The sequence below is a fragment of the Gallus gallus genome, chromosome 4, assembly GCF_016699485.2.
Source record: "Gallus gallus isolate bGalGal1 chromosome 4, bGalGal1.mat.broiler.GRCg7b, whole genome shotgun sequence".
NCBI classification, from domain to species: Eukaryota; Metazoa; Chordata; class Aves; order Galliformes; family Phasianidae; genus Gallus; species Gallus gallus.
Genome location: NC_052535.1, coordinates 11,430,172 through 11,447,964, shown reverse-complemented (window position 1 = coordinate 11,447,964; position 17,793 = coordinate 11,430,172). Strand labels below are relative to the sequence as shown.

The following is a 17,793-nucleotide window of genomic DNA, read 5'->3' as shown; positions in this document are numbered from 1 at the left end:
CAAATTCCCAAAGCACTGGTTTTCTTCTGTTTCTGGAAACGAAACCAGGTACAGAGCAGACTTTATTTCCTAAAGTAAATAAACTTCAGAGCGAATTTAGTTAATTGCCAGCCAACAAAATAGCCTATCAGATGAAAATTATTTCTAGGTCAGTGGCAAGATCTGTGCAAGGAATTTAAAAGAAATGCTAATGCGTTCTGGTCAGGAATGCAGAAATTAGGAGACAGCAGAATTACCATTTCTCAGAAATATTGCTTTGTTGAATATGTACAACGGAGTACGTGATTGCCAGCTTATGCCAACAGTGCATTTCAGTCTGTTTCAGCCTTGGTTGATCACAGCTGGGATCCGGAGTGGCTGGCATCAATAAAGCACCCCTAGCCTAGAAGTACTGATGGCCAAAACGTTTCCTTTTGTGCGAGTTCCCCACTTGGGCATTGCTGCTGAAGCTGGACAGAAGTGGCTACGTAACATTTTTAAGGTCAGACGGTGCATAGCCTATTTGTAATATCCGTCTCTTGGACAGCATGGTGTCTGTGCTCCCTGCTTCTTCCAGTCACTTCAGTTTCCAGGGTCAGTTGTGCTGATTCAGCCCTGGGGGTTCTCCTTCATTCTGGGCAGCGCTCACGTTTTGCAAAGCTTTGGGAAACCACTGTCTGTTGTCATATTCTGAAAAGCTTCTCTTGCATTAAGCTTATTTCCAAAGACCTAAATAATTCAGTATCGCTGCTTTAAGCTGTATGTCATCGCACATATCGCTGACTGCAAGGATTAAAGTGCACTGTTAAAGCTGGTCTGTCTGAATGCATGAATGGCCAAAGGGTGGGTGCCAGAGGGGCTGTGAGGATTGTTTCCATGGGCATAAGTCCTTTGGAAATGTCAGCCATCTGCAGCTGACCCGGCGCCCTGCTCAGCACAACTGCACACAAATTGCTCCAATACCGTATTTAGGGGTCTGCTTACCAATGAGCATCCTGTTGTCAGGATGAGCCTTGGTCTGTCGTGGTTCCCTGTCCTGAAGCTACTTTGCTCTGAGTAAATCCTGGATCATACAGCATGCCTGACCTAAACAACGGCCCAGTGACTCACATCAGAGGAACATCTTCACTTAAGGGGAAGGTTAAAACCATACAGGTCAATCTAGCTCTTCAGTCCTGGAGCTAAGATAGCGTGCCATGAAACAACCTCAGCTCAGGAGTTTTGTCTGAAGGCTGTGCTTACCACACAGATCACGGGTAACTGCCTCCTGCGGGACAGGGCTCAACTCACTGCTGAAAGACTGAGCTGGAAGCAGGCGAGGCTTGAGCCTGTTTTTGTTTACAGCGTGGGTAGAAAGGGATTGGCAGGTGAACCACACCAGGCTGTCCCAGACCATATCTGAGAAGCGAGGCAGGCTATAAATACAAAGGCAAACTACGCCAGTATGTTTGAATGTGATCAAAACAAAGTGGTTTATCAAATTATTGCCTGATAGCTGAGCTGCAGTAGCACTCTGCTTGCACCCCAGCAGTGAGATAAAATCCATTTTACACATGAAATTGGCTGAGAGCGAATATGCACTCAGTTACACAAGGTAGCAGGCAGGTGGCAATTTGCAGTAATATATTCACTTTCAACTGTGTGCCCGTGCTTTGGGGTGATGAATGACTACAAAATGCAAATTAACGAGGAAGATGAGCCAGGATACTGTTGTTGTTGTTTTTTTCCCTGTAGGTTTTATGTGGATCAGGCTCAGCTGGTACGGACTCACGTTTCAGTGTTTAGCAGCAAAGGCAGTGAAGATGCAGAAACATCCTTGAGCACATTGCAGGTGCGTCCCATTATTAAAGCCATCGGTCTGTCCTATCAGACATCCCCAAAGGCTCTTCTGGAGACCTCGGGCCGGCCGTGTGAGCCCAGCTGATTCCCTCAAGGAGTCTCTGTCCCCACATTAGGAGGAGGGAACAGAAAGAACGCTGTGGTGGAACCATCCCATGATATTTGTATTACATCCTACTCCTCTTTTTTTCTTTTTTCTGACAGAGGGTGATACATCTTCGTTGTCTCTTGGCAAATCATCACTAGTTCTACAGTTAATCATTTTGTATGTGTGAAGCTATTTACAGCCTTCCCCTTCACTTGCTTCTCTCTAAATGTATTTTAGGGCTGCTTGAAAGGGTTAAGAACAGACACAGACATATCCTTTCGGGACAGATGGGGGGATGCATCTCAGGCTCTTCTTCTTCTTTCCTCTCAGACATAGTCATGCACAATTTTACCACTAATAGCTGGTCATTGTGGACAAACAAACAGAGTGAAAACATGCAAAGAAGGACAAAATAAACATGCTGCAAAGCCAGGGCTCTCTAAATAGGTTACTTAATATGGCCCTATGAGATAACAGCAGTATGAGAGTAAGGCATAAGATACACAGGGCACCAGAGCTCAACAGGAGCAAGCTCACAGTGCTGACCTGGGAACCTGCATCCTGCCTGGCTTCAAGCAGTTCTCTGTTTGATCTAGTTTAGAGTTTTATTACGTTCCTCAGTTCTTCATTTGTGTCTCACTCAGTGATAATTTTCATTCCCCGATGAAGCAGTTTGAACTTTCTCTTTGCTGGAGAATGAAGCCAGCAGGCTCTATGAATATATCACCATTTGTACACATTAAATGCATTTTCCCTTTAGGACTGCACAAGAACTTCCAGATTAGAGATCCTTGTGCAAGGTGGGGGGAGTGAGCTCCAGCGTGGTCACTGATACGTAAAGCAGGGAGATACAGAAGTCTCTTCTCACTGGGTTAAACCTTAACTCTATGTTCCTCTCTTAGAGTGCCTTGGAATAGCCCCAGCATCTTCCTGGAAGGTGCTGGAAAGAGCCAGATGTGCTCATTTGGTGCCACTGGGTGTCTCACTGCACACCTTTCATTGTCAGCCAGCTTTCAGCTCTGCTGTCTTACAGGTAAAACTGAAGTCAGGCTGTCAGGTCGGTGCTCTCCTGCTGGGAAGGAAGGAGAGGTGCAGTTTCTAGAAATGACATGAAAGGTTTGTTATGTTCTTGATGCATTTTGCTAGCCAACTATTGAGGGTTGGATGTGCCCTGCTATCTCAGAGCTAACTGTAAGGAGGTGATGTGAATGCTAATTCCCTGTCAAAGGCTACCAGACAGCTTCTGCTCGCTGCTTTGTTAGAGAAGGATACATAGGGGTTGCACGAGGCCAGCAGACTCTGTCTAGATTTACACTCATGATAGGATTTGGCCCAAAGAGACTGAAAAGAGCTGAGGTATCACTTATTTCATGGGACGGAGCTGCTGTGCTCTGTTCAGGAGAACGTTTTAACCAGGCTCCATATAGCATCGCCTGCGCTGCATGACTGATTTCTACAGCAAAACCAATTGAATACCATAGCAATTTATTGACTGATCCATTTCCCTCTGCTGTGGGAGATGTGATGTGCTGGAGTGGTATTCAGCTTTGTTTTTTCCGTGTTTTTTTTTTCTCTCTTTTCTTTCTTTTTCCCTAATATAATGACTGCTGGAGAGCGGAACCAGCGGGAGGAGTCAGCGCTGCGCATGCGCACAGCTGCGCGGTGGAACGTGTGAGGAGCGCGCAGGCGCGGGAGTGCTGGCCTGGAGAGAAGGATGTGCGCATGCGCACGCTCTCGCTGTGCGCACGAAGCGCATGCGCACTGAATCGCCTTAGAGGCGCGCACGCGCGAAGTCTCGGGCCGCTGGGCGGTGCGTGTAGGCGTGCGTGCTGCCCCGCGCTGGGAACAGGAAGTGCGCGCGCTTCCCCGTGACAGAAGAGAGCGGTGCGCATGCGCCATGCATTGCACATAGCTGTGCATGCGCGTGCGGGCGGCAGAGGGCAGTGTGCAACCGTACCGGCTCTCTTCGCGGCGGTGCGCGCGCACACGGCTCCCGAGGCAGTTGGCGCTTGTGGGCATGCGTAACGTCGCGCGACGTGAGTGGAAAGCGCCCGCGCTCCGCCGTGCTCTACGAGGCGGGAGAGCGCACGCGTCGTTTCACCCCTGCGCCCGCCTGGCGCAAGGCTCTGCTGAGCGCATCTGCGCTGTTGCACAGCGGTGCGGTGGCGCGTGCGCAGTACGTCACACGTACGGGTGCGCATGCGTGAAGTCTCGCGCCGTCTTCTGTCGCTGTGTGCCGGCCGGGCTGTGCGCATGCGTGCTACTGCGTGCCGAGCGGCAGTTGCTGGGCGCTGGGGGTGCTGCTCGTCTGTAAGCGGCGTCGGTAAAGGCATTATCAGGCAGGCTTGGCTTTCCTGCGGAATTTCCCCTCGCTCTGCGAAGGACTATTGACGTACGAAGGAATGCAGTGTAGGCTAGTTCTACAGACTAATGTCGCATTCTCGATGCATCTCAGTGGGTTCTCTGCGCACCGCCGCCTGTCTGCCCACAGCCCGCGCGTTGGGATCTCGCCGAGGGGTGCAAACGGCGGCTGCGCCGTGCTGGCAGACGTGACCTGGCGCACGCTGCCCCGCCGGGAGCTCCGTCCTCACCCCCACCCGCCGCTTCACGCTGGCGGGGGCCGCGGCCCGCCATGGCTGTGGACCTCTGGCAGTTCTGGGCGGCTCCGGTCGCCAGGTTCGTTGCCGTGTGAACGCCTCCAAAACGATGGGAGCAAAAATGAAATTCCTTCCCATACCGGGAGTCGAACCCGGGCCGCCTGGGTGAAAACCAGGAATCCTAACCGCTAGACCATATGGGAGGCGCTGATGAGGCTTTTCTCAGCCCGCCTCAAAACATTCGCTGTGCGCCACTGTTTGGCCCTTCTGCATAGCGCTGTGCTGGGATGCACCGAAGCCCCGTCGAGCCGCCCCGTAAACACCGCGGGGTCGCTATCGACTCGGCCGCCTGCAGGCTGTGCCCGGCCGCGCTGCCGCCCCTCCTCCACACAGGCCCTGGCACCAGAATAGCTGCCCTCACTCAGCATGGCGGCTAGAGCGCAACAGCTCCACCTCTTCCTTCCTTTCGCCCCGCCCCTGCGGCCGTTGGCCGGGCCCTATCACGTGATTTTGGGGGGCGTGGTGGGAGCAGCGCTCACGTGACCGGCGGAGGCCGCCGAGCGCCGAGTCTCGTGAGCGCCGCGGGGGGGGGGGCCGGGGCGGCCGCGGCCAGAGCGGGCGGGATCCCAGCGGCGCAGCGGGCTCACGCGAGGCCGTGGCTTTGAGGCCTGCTCCGGAGCGCGGGGCGCTCGGACCCGCTCAGCGCTGCGGGCAGCCCGGCGACGCGCCCCCGCGGCTCCCGCCGCCCGCGGGCATCGCCGAACCGGCCTGGGAGGTGCCCGGCGCGGATAGAGGTAGCGGGGCGCGGCGGGACCCGGGCCGTGTGGAGGCGCGCGGCGCTGCGGGTGCGGCTCGCTGGGCCGGGAGAGGCCGAGGCCCGGTGCTGCGGGAGCGGGGCGGTGGGGCGAGCGCTCGCGGTCGCCGTGCTTGGGCCTGCAGTCACGGGGATGCCGCTCATCGCGGGCGTGTGACGGGGCTCGCCTGCAGAGGGGCTGCTTCCCCTCCGGCCTCGCAGCCCGGAGCAGCCGCTGTCAGCACCCGGCCGGGCTGTGGCGGGGCGGGAGGTTCCCCTTTGCACGGCGCTGGTGGGAGCTGGGGGCCGATAGGAGCTTGAGGCTGATGCGCAGCCTGCGAGTGGGAGCCGGAGCAGTGTAACAGTGCTGTTGTCTCTGCAGGGAGGTGATGCCGAGCACAGCCATGAAGAAAAAGGTAAGCAGTTCGATTTCCCTTCTCTGCCTGTATTTGCTATCGTGGCTACGTGTTCCCATCTGTATCTTGGGGTGTTCTGTGGCTGTCAGCTGCCTCCTGAGGGTCTCACGGCGTTTGCTTAACGTGCTGGAGAACAGTATCAAATCTGAGTTTGTTTGCTGGCGTGAGGGCAGGCTGGCAGCAGAACTGCACATCCCCAGTAACGGCTACGTGAGTATTTCTGTTACATGTTGCGAAAACAGTCTGCTGACTGTGGGCTTCCTGCTGTGGCAGGGAAGAGGATGTGCCCCAACCTGCTCTGCCGGCCTGGGGAGACCCTCTGGGTGTTGCAGGAACTGGTGTGGGCAGCTCCTCACTGCTCTGAGGGCTCCTGGCAGGGCGAGGCCAAACGCAGGGTGAGACAGCAGCGCTGTGCCTCGTGTGTCCCAGCAGTGAGCAAATTCAGGTTAGCTCAGGCAGCGATGTGAGGAGCCCTCGGCTCTCATTCTGTGTTGGGTGAGGATTGAGTTTCCTCTCTGGCCCTGCATGCTGGTGTCTGACCTCCCCGAAAGGCCACTGTAGCCTGATGCTTGGGGGTTAGGTTCCCTTGTAGGTTGGCTTGTGCTGTGTCTTGGAGCCACGCTGAGTGTCTGAAGGTGATGTGAAGTAGGAGATGCTGCTGTTCTTTTCCTGTTCTGCATGGAGCTTTCTGAAGTCTGACTTCAGCTAGGCTGGTGGGTGTAACCTGAGCGGCCAACTGCTTTGAGAAGAGCCTTTGTCACAAAACATTCAAGGTCCTTCTGGGCAAAGTGGGGGACTCTGAGTAAATGTTCTGACTGCATGGTCAGCTCCTTATGAGAGGGGCCTTTGCCTCCTCTGTGATGCTGCAGTTGTTCCCAGAAGAGCACCTTGTGCTACAGAGTGCTGCTGTCCATGTTGCTCTGAGGCACTTGGAGCAAGGTCAGGACTGAGCAAGCTCCTTCCCAGGCAGCCCTTGGCACTGGACTAATGCACCAGTGTTGGTTGTGCTCTCGTTAAACTGATCCTTGACGATAGAGCTGTTTTTCAGAGCTGTTGCCAAAGGCTGGATTTGACTTTGTAACTGGAACTTGTTTCACAGCTGCTTTGGTGAGCAAGTCCACATTGGCTGCCACCAGTTTTGTATTTATTTTTAGATCACGATGCTGAGTCTTGCCCTGTACAATCGTTTCCTCCTCTTCTCCACTCAGCCATCCCATAGTTTGCTGCTGCCAAAGGTGCTGCTTCTCTTTTAGCCGGGGGATCTGCAGACTGAATTCTGGGATGGAGACTGTTTTCCCTGCATGGCGGCTTAGTGTACATGAGCTGGGCTGTCCCATTTGCTTTTAGCTTTCTTCTAGGGTTCTGACACCTGAAACTCAACATGGAACTTGTATTTCACTGCTATCAGGGGAGAGAAACCAAGCTGTGTTATGAAAAAGGAAAGAGCAAGATTAGGAGAGAAGTAATGAGTGGAGAATGCCAGTGCTGAGTAGGCAAGTGATTGCTTTCAGCATGGTTTTAATAGCTTGAGATAAAACTGGTCCGTTGCTCTCATTGAACACATCAAGCCTTCACCACTGGTGACAGTGCATTTGGAAAACATTGCAGCCTGCAAATGGCTGGGGAAAGAGGAGACTGGCAATGGGTCCTCTTCCATGGTGTGTAGGAGAAAGGGTTATGGGTGGCAGTGGTTGCAGGTTGACTGAACTTCGAGTGTTATGCACCATGCTGAAGGGAGTGCAGTGCCTTGAGGGGCAGCGATTCCTGAGAGAGCAGAATAGAAGGGTGGTGTGCATGGTGTTGAGAATGCAAACAGAATGGGAGGGATTTTAGGATGTGAAGCAAGGAAGTAATGCCATCCGTCTCCTGCTTTCCCAGATATGGTTCTCTTCTGATGGCATTTCAGTCTGTAGTACCTGAGTCCTGTCTTGGTTGCTACAGCTGTGAGACGGGAGCCGTGGAGAAAGCAGTGCTCTGTGGTAGCTAATTCTGTTTTTCTCATCTCTGCAGGTGCTGCTGATGGGTAAAAGCGGGTCTGGGAAGACCAGCATGAGGTCCATTATCTTTGCAAACTACATTGCCAGAGACACACGACGCCTGGGTGCCACAAGTAAGGCTTTTTTGTGTGTGAGCTGGGAATTCTCAGGGCTCCAACGCTGTACGCATGGATGGGTGAGGCTGTTCCTCCAGCTGGCCCTACCTTGCCTTTCCCCTCACAGGAGCAGGGGGTGCCTGCTGGTCGGCACCTCGCTCAGCGGGTCAGCTGAAGTCAGGTGGAGGCTGAAGTGAAAGAGAAAGGAATGCTGTATCCAGTCTTGCCGCTTTATGGTTGGACTTTCATCCTTCCTTTTTTTGATCAGTTGGCAGCCTCTGCTGCTGCACGTGTTATTGGAGGAGTGCTTAGAGCCTCCTTGTGGTCCCTTTTTGGTGCTGACACCTCTCGGCTGTGAGCCTGCTGATGGCTAGCCCGGCTGGAGGCACAGTGATCTTACCACGTGCTTGGGGTTTTGGCAGGATGATGCACCAATCTTAATTGGCTTCTTTTGCCTCTTTTTCTCCAAAGCCACTGATCTGAAAAAGCACTCAGTGAAACACTGGCTTGGATCCCTGGGATCTAACACTGTACTGTGAGGCACCCATGAGGATTGGTGTATGTGTCTTTGCTGTAGATTTGGTCTTTTCGTGAAGTGTGCTTTTCATTCTTTGTGCTACTGTGTTGCATTTTTCTTTTTTTTTTTTCTTCTTTCTTTCTTCTAAGGCTAATTTAAAGCCTTGCAGAATGTGCTGGAAGTAGTGTCGTTCTTAAAATACCACGAAAATCAGGGAACATGTTTCTGAAAGGAAACTGCCTGCTGTGCTTCTCAGGAGAGCAGTCTGCTGGTTAGCAAGCAGGAAGGCTTGGGTTACTAGGGGAGCTGCATTTATCTGTAGCATCTACAGCTACAGGTTTATGCACAGCAGTGCTGTATAGATGGAGTGTTATAAACTGTGGGCTGTATTGCAGAGAATGGCGTTGTGGCTGCCTGAGGAGGTTCTGACCTGGGGGTGTGGCACAGCGAGTAATCTCCCTGTTGTCTCTTTTCAGTTGATGTGGAACACTCCCATGTTAGATTTCTAGGAAACCTGGTATTAAACCTCTGGGACTGTGGAGGGTAGGTACTTCTTTTTTTATTATTATTATTTTGCTTTTGGAACTGTTGTGGGTTAACTCTGTTGAATAAGATTGGGGATGTAACAAGAGCGGGCACCCCAGGGCACTAGAATGCTTCTTGTGTGTGGAGAGAATGGAACAAGCTTTGTGCATGCTACACTGAAACTGCTGAGACAGTTCTGGGAAGAGTGGATACCACATCTTATCCTTGTGGGTGGAGGAGGCTGGCCTGATTACTGCAGTCTTGCAGTCTGAGTTATCTCCACATGGAAGGTGCAGTGCGTAGGCCCACCCTTTCATTGCTGGCTGCATTATTTGTCTGGCAAAAAGCCTGAGCCCTTCAACTGAACTTCCTCTTGAAGATGGTGGTGGTGGAGGTGATGCTGGTTTTGAACTGCATCTCACAAGTCTGATCCAAATGAGGCGCATGCTGAGAAGTGATGTGAAAGATTGATGGTGATTCTGTGGTTCCTGGAAGCAGCTTTTTAAGTAACGTTCCCATTGACAGAGCCTCAGCAGAGCTGTCAAACTTTGCTAAGCTTCACCAAATCTAATGTCCTTATGTTTTGTCTGAGCTGTATTCAGCAGAAGTTAGTAAAAATGCATTTAAATTCTGTAAAACAGGCTGTACTGATGGTTTTACTGCTGTTGTGGCTTTTTTTTTTGTATGCAGCTCTTTAAAAGCGATACAGCTTTGTTTGTGCTAGCCCCGAGCAGCAGCTGTGTGCTGTAGGAAGCTTCCGCTTCTTATGAGAGACTGGGAAGCAGATGCTCTTCAGGAGCGTCCTACTGTGCTCAGTTGGAAACGCTTAGGGAGCCTTATATCCTGGGGAAGTTAGCTGTCTGGGGGGCTCTTTTTCTGGACTCCTGTGGTGGGGTTTGCAGCTCAGCACGTAAACATCTCTAGCAGGGGATATTTCACAACACTTTTCCTGACCTTCCTGAAGCCCGGTTGCTCTAATGGGAGTCTCCTTGTTCTGTTGCTCTGCTCCTCCTCAGACAGGACACCTTTATGGAGAACTACTTCACCAGTCAGCGGGACAACATCTTCCGCAACGTAGAAGTCCTCATCTATGTCTTCGATGTAGAAAGCCGCGAACTGGAGAAGGACATGCACTACTACCAGTCATGCTTGGAGGCAATTCTTCAGAACTCTCCCGACGCAAAGATCTTTTGTCTAGTGCACAAGATGGACTTAGTGCAGGAGGATCAGCGGGACTTGGTGAGAAGCCGATAGCTGCCATAGAAATGCTTTCAAGTAGAGCATCTTTTGACTCTGCTAAAGCATAGCTAGTTCATACCTCAGACACAGTCCCATCGGCTCTGTTCCTGGAAGGGCTTCTTGGATGTTGAGAGCTGCCCAAGCCCTTTTCTGCCTTTCCAAACTGTATGTCAGTGCTGTCTCTTGCGTGTAGTCCAGTGGAGAAGAGACCTGATGAGTTTTCCTAGGAAAATTCACGTCTTAAGCTTTTTCTTTTATAGCATCAATTGAATGCTTTTACCAGACCTTGGCTCCAGAGGGTGGGGAAGGAAAGTAATGTGGTGAACTTGAACTCTCCTCTGACCGTTTGGATGACTTTGAGGATTGTGGTGATGACAAGCGATGATTTCTTTTTAGCTCCCATTTTCAGTCTCACATAACCACTCTTCTAAAGTGTAACAGAAACAAGGGTTGAAACTTTCCTTGTTAACTAGAAAGAGGTTTTTATCAGTTGGTACTTCTGCTTCCTGTCACAAGGTGTTCAGTGGGGCCCATTTGCCCAGAGGTCACTTCTTGGTTTAACATTTAGGTGTTCCTGGAGGCCGAAGATCAGCCTCCCAGAGAGGTTTTGTTTTCTGCTCTCTTCAGGGCTTTTGGAAGGTTGCAGGGAGGCTGGAAGATGGTGGGTTTCTACCAACACTGCTTTTTCAACTATGGCTAAAAGCAAGCAGCTCCTGATACCAAGGGAAAAAATTCCTTGTGGGTTAGACACCTTGGCCTGGCAAGTACATCCCTGGCTGCTTTATACTCCCTGACCTGGAGCAAACTTGGAGGACCCTTTAGGCTGTAGTATGAAGTCACATTAAATGCTCTGGTTCCTGGTGAGCATGTGCCTGGGCAGCAGTGAAGGTGGCTTCGCAAGGTCCCATGGCTGTATCCACTCCCTGACCTTCCTGCAGAGACAGACTTCTTCCACGCAGCATTTTGGCTCCAGGTTGCTTTTTCTCTGTCAGTGATGGTTCTCCTTTCCTAGTTCTGCCCCCCAGCTCAGGGCAAAATTAGCTCAATGAGCTTGTTCGTAGGGTTGATTCAGGGACTCTTACCTCACTTCCATCTCTTCCCTAGAAACTGATTGGAGACTTTTACGATCTTTGTGATGCTGTTTTGTCTGTCTGGATTTATATAGTTGTGCAAATTCAAGTGAAGCCTTGAAGCGTGGGATAGACAGGCAGAAGAGGGACCTTACTTTGAGTATATTTTTAGTGCATATCATTGCACACCCATCAAAGCTGTTTTAAAGTATCTGCCATTCAGAAGAACATGCAAAAAACTCTTGAACTGGGCCAAATCACTGTCCCTGTAAATCGCTGTTAAACCTTTGGTATCTCGGGCCCCAAAATGGTAAGTGTTGGCCTATGCAGTGTGTTCTGGAGATCAGCTTGCTCTGTCATGTTCCTAAAAACAGTAAGGTGAGGTGAAGGTAGTCATCGTGCCTTCCCTTGCAGGGTCACAGTGCCAGCTCTCTTGCTGCTTCTTTCTTTTTTTGTGCTGCTTCTGCTGGACATCGGTGCAAGGCTGTCCTCTTTGTTTTACCCCTCTTTTTTTTTGTAACTATAACTTCTAAGGGCAGAACTTGATGGGAGAAGGCTGTATTCTTGCCTTGGAGCTGCTTTGTTAATGCACTTCATGGTAGTGAAACTTGCTAGAGGTTCCTTTCTACTCTGTTCATGAAGACGCAGCTTTTTACATGTGACCAGGGACTTGTCAGGTTTCACGTCCTCTGTAAAGTTCATGCACATACACTTCCATTTCTACTCCATAACACTGTAGTTATTCCAAGTTTGACTCTCCTGCTGTGTGACAGCCAAGGTCTGCTTGTCCCTGCTGTCCTCGTGGAAGGGCTTTCTGACAGTCTGTCCTAGCCAGCAAGCTCTGCTGCTCTCTTTGTCTCCAGCGCTGTCTGTGCTTGAGCATTGTTTGACATGTGTGCTAGAAATGCAATACAGTAACCACACCAAAGGCCAAAATATTTACGCTCAACTGCTAATCATTTTACTTCACAGATTTTTAAAGAGCGTGAGGAAGACTTGAGGCGCCTTTCCCGTCCTTTGGAATGTGCTTGTTTTAGAACTTCCATCTGGGATGAAACGCTTTACAAGGTTTGTATGCTGTCTTTGCTGTATCTGGCCTTCCCCCCCACCTCTCACTTGAAAACAAGAGCATGAGGAGGGTGAATGGGTAGTTGCTGACTGGCCCTTGTTAGGTCTATGGTGACTCCTGCTTCTGCAGGTTAGCTGTTGTAAATGGCATCAGAACATTTCGGATTTAATTAAATAAAAGCCCTCCATGTGCTGTGCTCACAGCATTCTTTTAACACTGCTTAAATGCTTTGCCCAGCCACTTTGTGACTATGGAAGAGTTCGCTCAGGAGAACGGATACCACCAGTAGTTCTCAGCATAGCAGACAGATGCACAGTGGAGTGGGAGAAGTGCTTCAGTCTTGTCTAGGCTATAAGTGCTCACAACTGCAAATGGTTTTTGAGCGTGCTGTGTAACGTGTGGGCCTGAGGCAGAAATAATAATGCAGTCCTTGTCTTTCTTTGTTGACAGGCTTGGTCCAGTATAGTCTATCAGCTGATCCCCAATGTCCAGCAGCTGGAGATGAACCTGAGGAACTTTGCTCAGATCATTGAGGCAGATGAAGTGCTTTTGTTTGAGAGAGCCACTTTCCTGGTGAATACAGCTGTTCTGCCCTTTGTGTTTCTCTGCCCAGCCTAGGATGGAGTTCCCTGGAAGGAAAGTGCCGCTGTGGCAGTTGCCCTAAGAGAGGTGCCAGCACCAGATGACAGAATGCTTTGATCCAGGCCTTGTGATATTGAAAGTAGCTGACGTGACTTGGTGGCTCATGTGACCTTCCCAGAATTTCCACATCTAGCTGTTGAGATGAGGGCTTAATTGGTATTTCCCTTTTCCAGGCTCTGAGAGGGTTTCATATCCCCATTCTCTTGTCGGTCATGGGAGTTCTTTTGAGAATTCCATTCTGTACAGGGCAAGAGCCTTCTTTAGCTTGAAAAAGTCTTTTCAGTTCCTCCTAGACTGACTTTTTAACTCCTCCTAATTCCTTTTTTGTCAAGTGCCTGATACTCTACAAACCTGGAGTATGGATAGAGGACCACAAGCAATTGGGTTGCTGTGGGTTTTCAAGTTACCATCTGTGCGGTAACTGTGCTTCTAACCTGTTGTGTCCAAAAGGTAAAACGTGTTGGTTAAAACCACCATTGCTGCTTGTCTTTCCATACTCTTAGTTTCTAGATTGGTCTCTTTGGGCTTTATAACAGCACTGTTGCTGACCTGAGGAAATTGCTTTTCAAGTCCGAGTGCTTTCCTTGACAAACGAAGACTTGGTTTTGAAGTTATGGTGCTGTTTCTTTTCACTTCTACTGTCAGAAGTAAACATCTCCTGACAAGTTCTGCTTTTTGAACTCCTGTAGATGATAAATAGTTCCACCTTGGTGATACGTAGTGGTATATATATGCACTCAAAAAAAGCATTTTATTTACTGAAAAACAATTCTTGTAGCCAAGAATTCTGTACTGATTTCTCCATGTAATGGTGGCTTTTAAAGACTTTTCCTTTCTCACTGTTTTCGTACATTTAAGCTTCTGCAGGGACTGCTTTCTCCTGAAGTGATATCTTATTCTGAAATTGTATTCAAAGCACAGTGACAGATAAACCCGGAAAATCGAGGAAAGAACTTTGATACCAAAGCCTTCATGACATGCATGTGATTTTTGAATGTGGCTAAACTTGTACCTGGAGGAATAGTTGGGCAGGTGTCAATGCAGAAAATAGATCATGGTTTTCTGAGTTCCTTGAGGAGAGGAAAAAAAGAAAAACAACCACAAAACAAATAAAAGCAAACCCACCTTAATTTCTGAAAGCCTGTTAAATATGGTTCCATGGGTAGAAAATCAAGTTTAACACCATTGTGCAGGGGTGTGTGATGCTTCGGTTTCATCATTCTTGAAAGTACAAAGCACACAGTGTAGAGTTATTGAAATGATACTCCTTTGGAGGCTTCTGTGGGAAGGAAGATGCAACAACTTGAATGTGTGCAATCCCACTTAATGCTGCAGATTCCCTCCTCAGCCCGTTGGCTGGCTTGGCTGGAGAGGAAAGGTCTGTAGGCTGCCAGCCATGTGGAAGCAGTGGGAGTGAGGTAGGTGTGGATCATCTTGCACGGCCTCCTGAAAACTCGATCCTTTCCAACTCTGCAGCCTAGCGCTAAGGTCTGCACCTTGCTGCAAGATTTCTGTGTGAGAGAAGGAGGGAAGTGCATGTGAACACAGGCAACTTAGCACAACCTTAGTCTGACTCAGGTAATTGATGGAGAGAGAGCTTCCTAGGAAACAGTCACCTTTGTTCCACTTGTCTGAGCTGGAGAAGAACAGCTCGCGTTGGTTTCAGTGCGGTGCTGGGCATCCTGCATGTTGCAGAGCAGCACACTTCTCAGGTTTGGTCTGTGAAAGTCTGCAGCATGATAGATGGAGGTAAACTGTTCCAGCATTTGTCAAAGGTCTGTTTGCCCTACAGGAGGTGATGGTCTTCCATTTCCCCACCTTGCACCTTCTTGTTCTTTGAATCAAGATTTAAATGTCTGCTAATTTGGAGTATTCAGACAGGATGGGCAGGAATGCTTCTTACATATCTTTCGTTATTTACATCTGCACTGGTTAAAGGCTTCCTGGGGATTGTATGACTGCATCCTTCTTTACTACGAAAGGACCACTAGTATTGCTGCAAATGGTTTCCAAAGGCAAAGGGAATCCCTGAGCTGGGCACCACCAATTTCTCATAATTGCTGTTGAACGTGAGAAAGCTGTACTGAAATCAGTAACTAACTCTGCGCTTTTTCTACCTTTCAGGTCATTTCACACTATCAATGCAAAGAACAGCGGGATATCCACAGATTTGAGAAAATCAGCAACATCATAAAACAATTCAAACTAAGTTGCAGGTGAGCTGGTTTAGTCAGTAGGTGGGAAAGATACCCAGGCAGGTATTTCAGTTTCATGCTGAAGCAAGGAAACTCCAAATAAATACTAGTTCTATGCCTCCTCAGCAGTCTGAGGATTTGTGTTAGTTGCTAGAAAGCACCGTGTTTAAATATGTCAGAGCTTATTATCTTTCCTGACTTCCTCCTTTGGTGATTGATGAATGAGGTTTGTTTTGAAACAACTCTTTTCTTCTGGGCCTTTTTGTTCTGTGCAGGGTAGGGACACTGCAGGACTGATCTGGTAAACTCACGCTCACTTGGGAAGAGAGGGGCTTACAAGCACTAATTGTCAGTATTTTGAATAGAAAGATAGGTTACTTCAGAGTAGCTTGTCTTTTGAACCACCTTAGGTGATTCCACAGTCTCTCAGCAACATCCAGAAGTTTAGAGCCTGAACAGGACAGAGAAGTGGCAGCATGCTATACGGAGCTGTCTCCAGATACTTCAGCTTTATGCTTACTCCCAGAGAGTGTAAACCTCCTTTGGAATGGTTGAGCCATTACTTCAGTAGAGCAGGTGGTGCTGACTGCTTGGCACAGTGTCCTCAGAGAGGCAGAGTTGGGTTGTATATCTTGAGTTACAAACCTTCATCGATCAACACTCAGATGGTTTTTGTTGTTCTTGTTGATTCAATTAAGCCTAAAGCTAGAGCTTTTCCCTTAAATGAATTGTAGTCTTATCTGCTGGTCATCCTGGCAAGCAACACATGCCAATAAATGCAATTAAACATGGGATGTGGGGGGAAAATCTGTCTGAGGACTCTTACAGTAACAGTGCATTTGCTCTTTTCTTTTTTCCCTTCTTTAGTAAGCTGGCGGCTTCTTTCCAGAGCATGGAGGTCAGGAACTCTAACTTTGCTGCTTTCATTGACATCTTCACATCAAATACATATGTGATGGTGGTTATGTCAGACCCTTCAATACGTAAGTTGAAGCAAAGATGAGCTTCTGGCCTGTTTTTATTCACAGAGACAAAGATCTGGACAAGTCTGGCTCAGAATGCATTTGTCAGAACACAGCAAATGCCAGACAAAGCAATGAAAATGATTGTAATTCAGAGGTGTAGGGGATCTGTCCCACTGCCTTTCCCTGTCTGAGCAGTGGGAGGGGAAGGTGATTAGAATGTGACTTTGCAGAAGAGATGTGTGCCTTTTGAGGGCTGAGCTATTTGTTGCTGTCCAGCGGAGAATTGTAGCAACAGTGGGGAACCACTATAACAGATGTGACCTGATTTGATAGATCGTATCTAATAACCTATTTTGGGCTGCTTTCATCTGGCAGCCACAGCGATTTTTTGAGAAGGAAGCAGAGGTGGATCATGTGTGAGTTTTTGCTCTTGCTGCCTGAACTGTCCTGGAGGGCAAGGGCTCTAATTATAGTAGCATCTGTTTATCTGGAGAACTTGGAGGCAGCGGTGCCAGAGGCACGGTTGAATACTTAGTTGTTTTCACGACTGTAGTTGAAGCTGTTAAAAGTTAGGTGCTTAAGACCGGCCCACTGTCCTGGACAGCTGTGTGACTTACAGCTGTTATTCAGGAGGAGGAGAGGAAGATTGTTTTACTGGATTAGGGAAAGCCTGCCTGAACTCTGCAACCCTGAGTGAACTATTGAGCTGTGATGTTGCTGTGCTTGAGCAGCAAATGAGAAGCTGAGAGACTTCTACATTGCCTTGTGAGCAGACTAAATAGGTGTAGTTTGCTCTGTGATCAGCAGGCACCCCACACCTTCCAGCATTGCTTTTGTACAGCTGGGCAGCAGGAGGGCTCGATCCCTGAGCCTGCTGGTTGGGATGTTGGTACTCTTTGAGCATTGCTCCCCTTAGGGAAGATCTGGTTTCATGCTGTATCACTTCTCCAAATGGAAGTGAAATCTAGTACTGGCCACCACAGGTAAAAGCTGTAGAACACCTGGCCCCCTGCTGAGCACCCTGCGGTCATTGAAGAGTTCAGAGGCATGAACTGAGGCTACCCAGGGATTTGGGTTCAGTTTTGCTGATAGGAACTCAAATACCCGCTGTCCTCGGGCAGCTTTCAGGCGGTGCTTCTGAAGGTTTATTTTCTCACATCCTTTCTGTTTTTCTCCTCTCCCTGTCCTTTCTCCATCCTAGCTTCTGCAGCTACGCTGATCAACATCCGCAATGCCAGAAAACACTTTGAGAAGCTGGAGAGAGTGGATGGACCAAAGCACAGCCTGCTTATGCGCTGAACATTGGCCAATGCACACGGTCTTTGGCAGGAGAAGAAGTGGATTGGAACTACCTTTTTTCTTTTGTTTTTTAGGAGAATCTAACAATGTGGATGTATTTGTGGGCTTTGAAATGAGTGTGCTGCTTACCACCGCAATCTTTATTGTTTCTCCTTTTAACGTTGGACACTATCACACGGATGATGTCTGGATACACTGCAGACCTTCAAAAGAGACTCCTGGCATTTCTGGGGTTGGGAAGAAGTAAGGACAGGTGATGTGCACGTGGTCTCATGCTGCTGGTTGTCAGTGGCATGTGGCAGAGCCTTTTTGGATGTTTGCTCCCAGGTGATCGTACAAATCACAGGGATGAAGTATTTACTATTTTATTGGTAGGTTGCTAGAATACATTTATAAATTTCTCCTTGTCTTCAGTCATGAAAATAAATTTTTTGCTACCAGGGATTTCAGATCCTGGAGCTTTGGAAA

At 49.1% G+C, this 17,793-nt stretch overlaps 1 protein-coding gene, 1 long non-coding RNA gene and 1 other non-coding gene across 7 annotated transcripts in view; 1 reads left to right on the top strand and 2 right to left on the bottom strand.

The window, feature by feature from the left end:
- Positions 1-4,981, bottom strand: part of LOC121110565 — a 26,952-nt gene extending 21,971 nt beyond the window's left edge. The window contains exon 1 of the long non-coding RNA XR_005859198.2: positions 3,864-4,981. This is a non-coding gene — a long non-coding RNA (uncharacterized LOC121110565). The remainder of the gene's footprint in view (positions 1-3,863) is intronic.
- On the top strand, positions 3,758-17,793 carry RRAGA (Ras related GTP binding A). Of its 5 annotated transcripts, none has more exons than XM_025150476.3 (10): positions 3,758-3,942; positions 5,679-5,712; positions 7,723-7,822; positions 8,798-8,864; positions 9,863-10,085; positions 12,128-12,223; positions 12,675-12,797; positions 14,991-15,082; positions 15,929-16,044; positions 17,228-17,793. In XM_025150476.3, exons 2-10 carry the CDS (start codon positions 5,686-5,688, stop codon positions 17,323-17,325), a joined length of 942 nt encoding a protein of 313 aa, XP_025006244.1. In that variant the 5' UTR covers positions 3,758-3,942; positions 5,679-5,685; the 3' UTR covers positions 17,326-17,793. The 5 variants fall into 5 exon arrangements, with proteins under 5 accessions (XP_025006244.1, XP_015134057.1, XP_015134056.1 ...); XM_015278571.4 differs by lacking the exon at positions 3,758-3,942 and adding an exon at positions 5,028-5,075; XM_015278570.4 differs by lacking the exon at positions 3,758-3,942 and adding an exon at positions 5,028-5,297.
- TRNAE-UUC lies at positions 4,635-4,706 on the bottom strand. The gene has a single exon. It is a non-coding gene; the product is annotated as a tRNA-Glu (tRNA).

What these genes read in the sequence shown, in the direction of transcription:
- RRAGA (XM_025150476.3), top strand. Translation starts at nt 5,686, where the DNA reads ATGCCGAGCACAGCCATGAAGAAAAAG. An exon ending in AGGAGGATCAGCGGGACTTG is followed by an intron (nt 10,086 to 12,127) that starts GTGAGAAGCCGA and finishes TTTACTTCACAG; the next exon opens with ATTTTTAAAGAGCGTGAGGA. An exon ending in CAATTCAAACTAAGTTGCAG is followed by an intron (nt 15,083 to 15,928) that starts GTGAGCTGGTTT and finishes TCCCTTCTTTAG; the next exon opens with TAAGCTGGCGGCTTCTTTCC.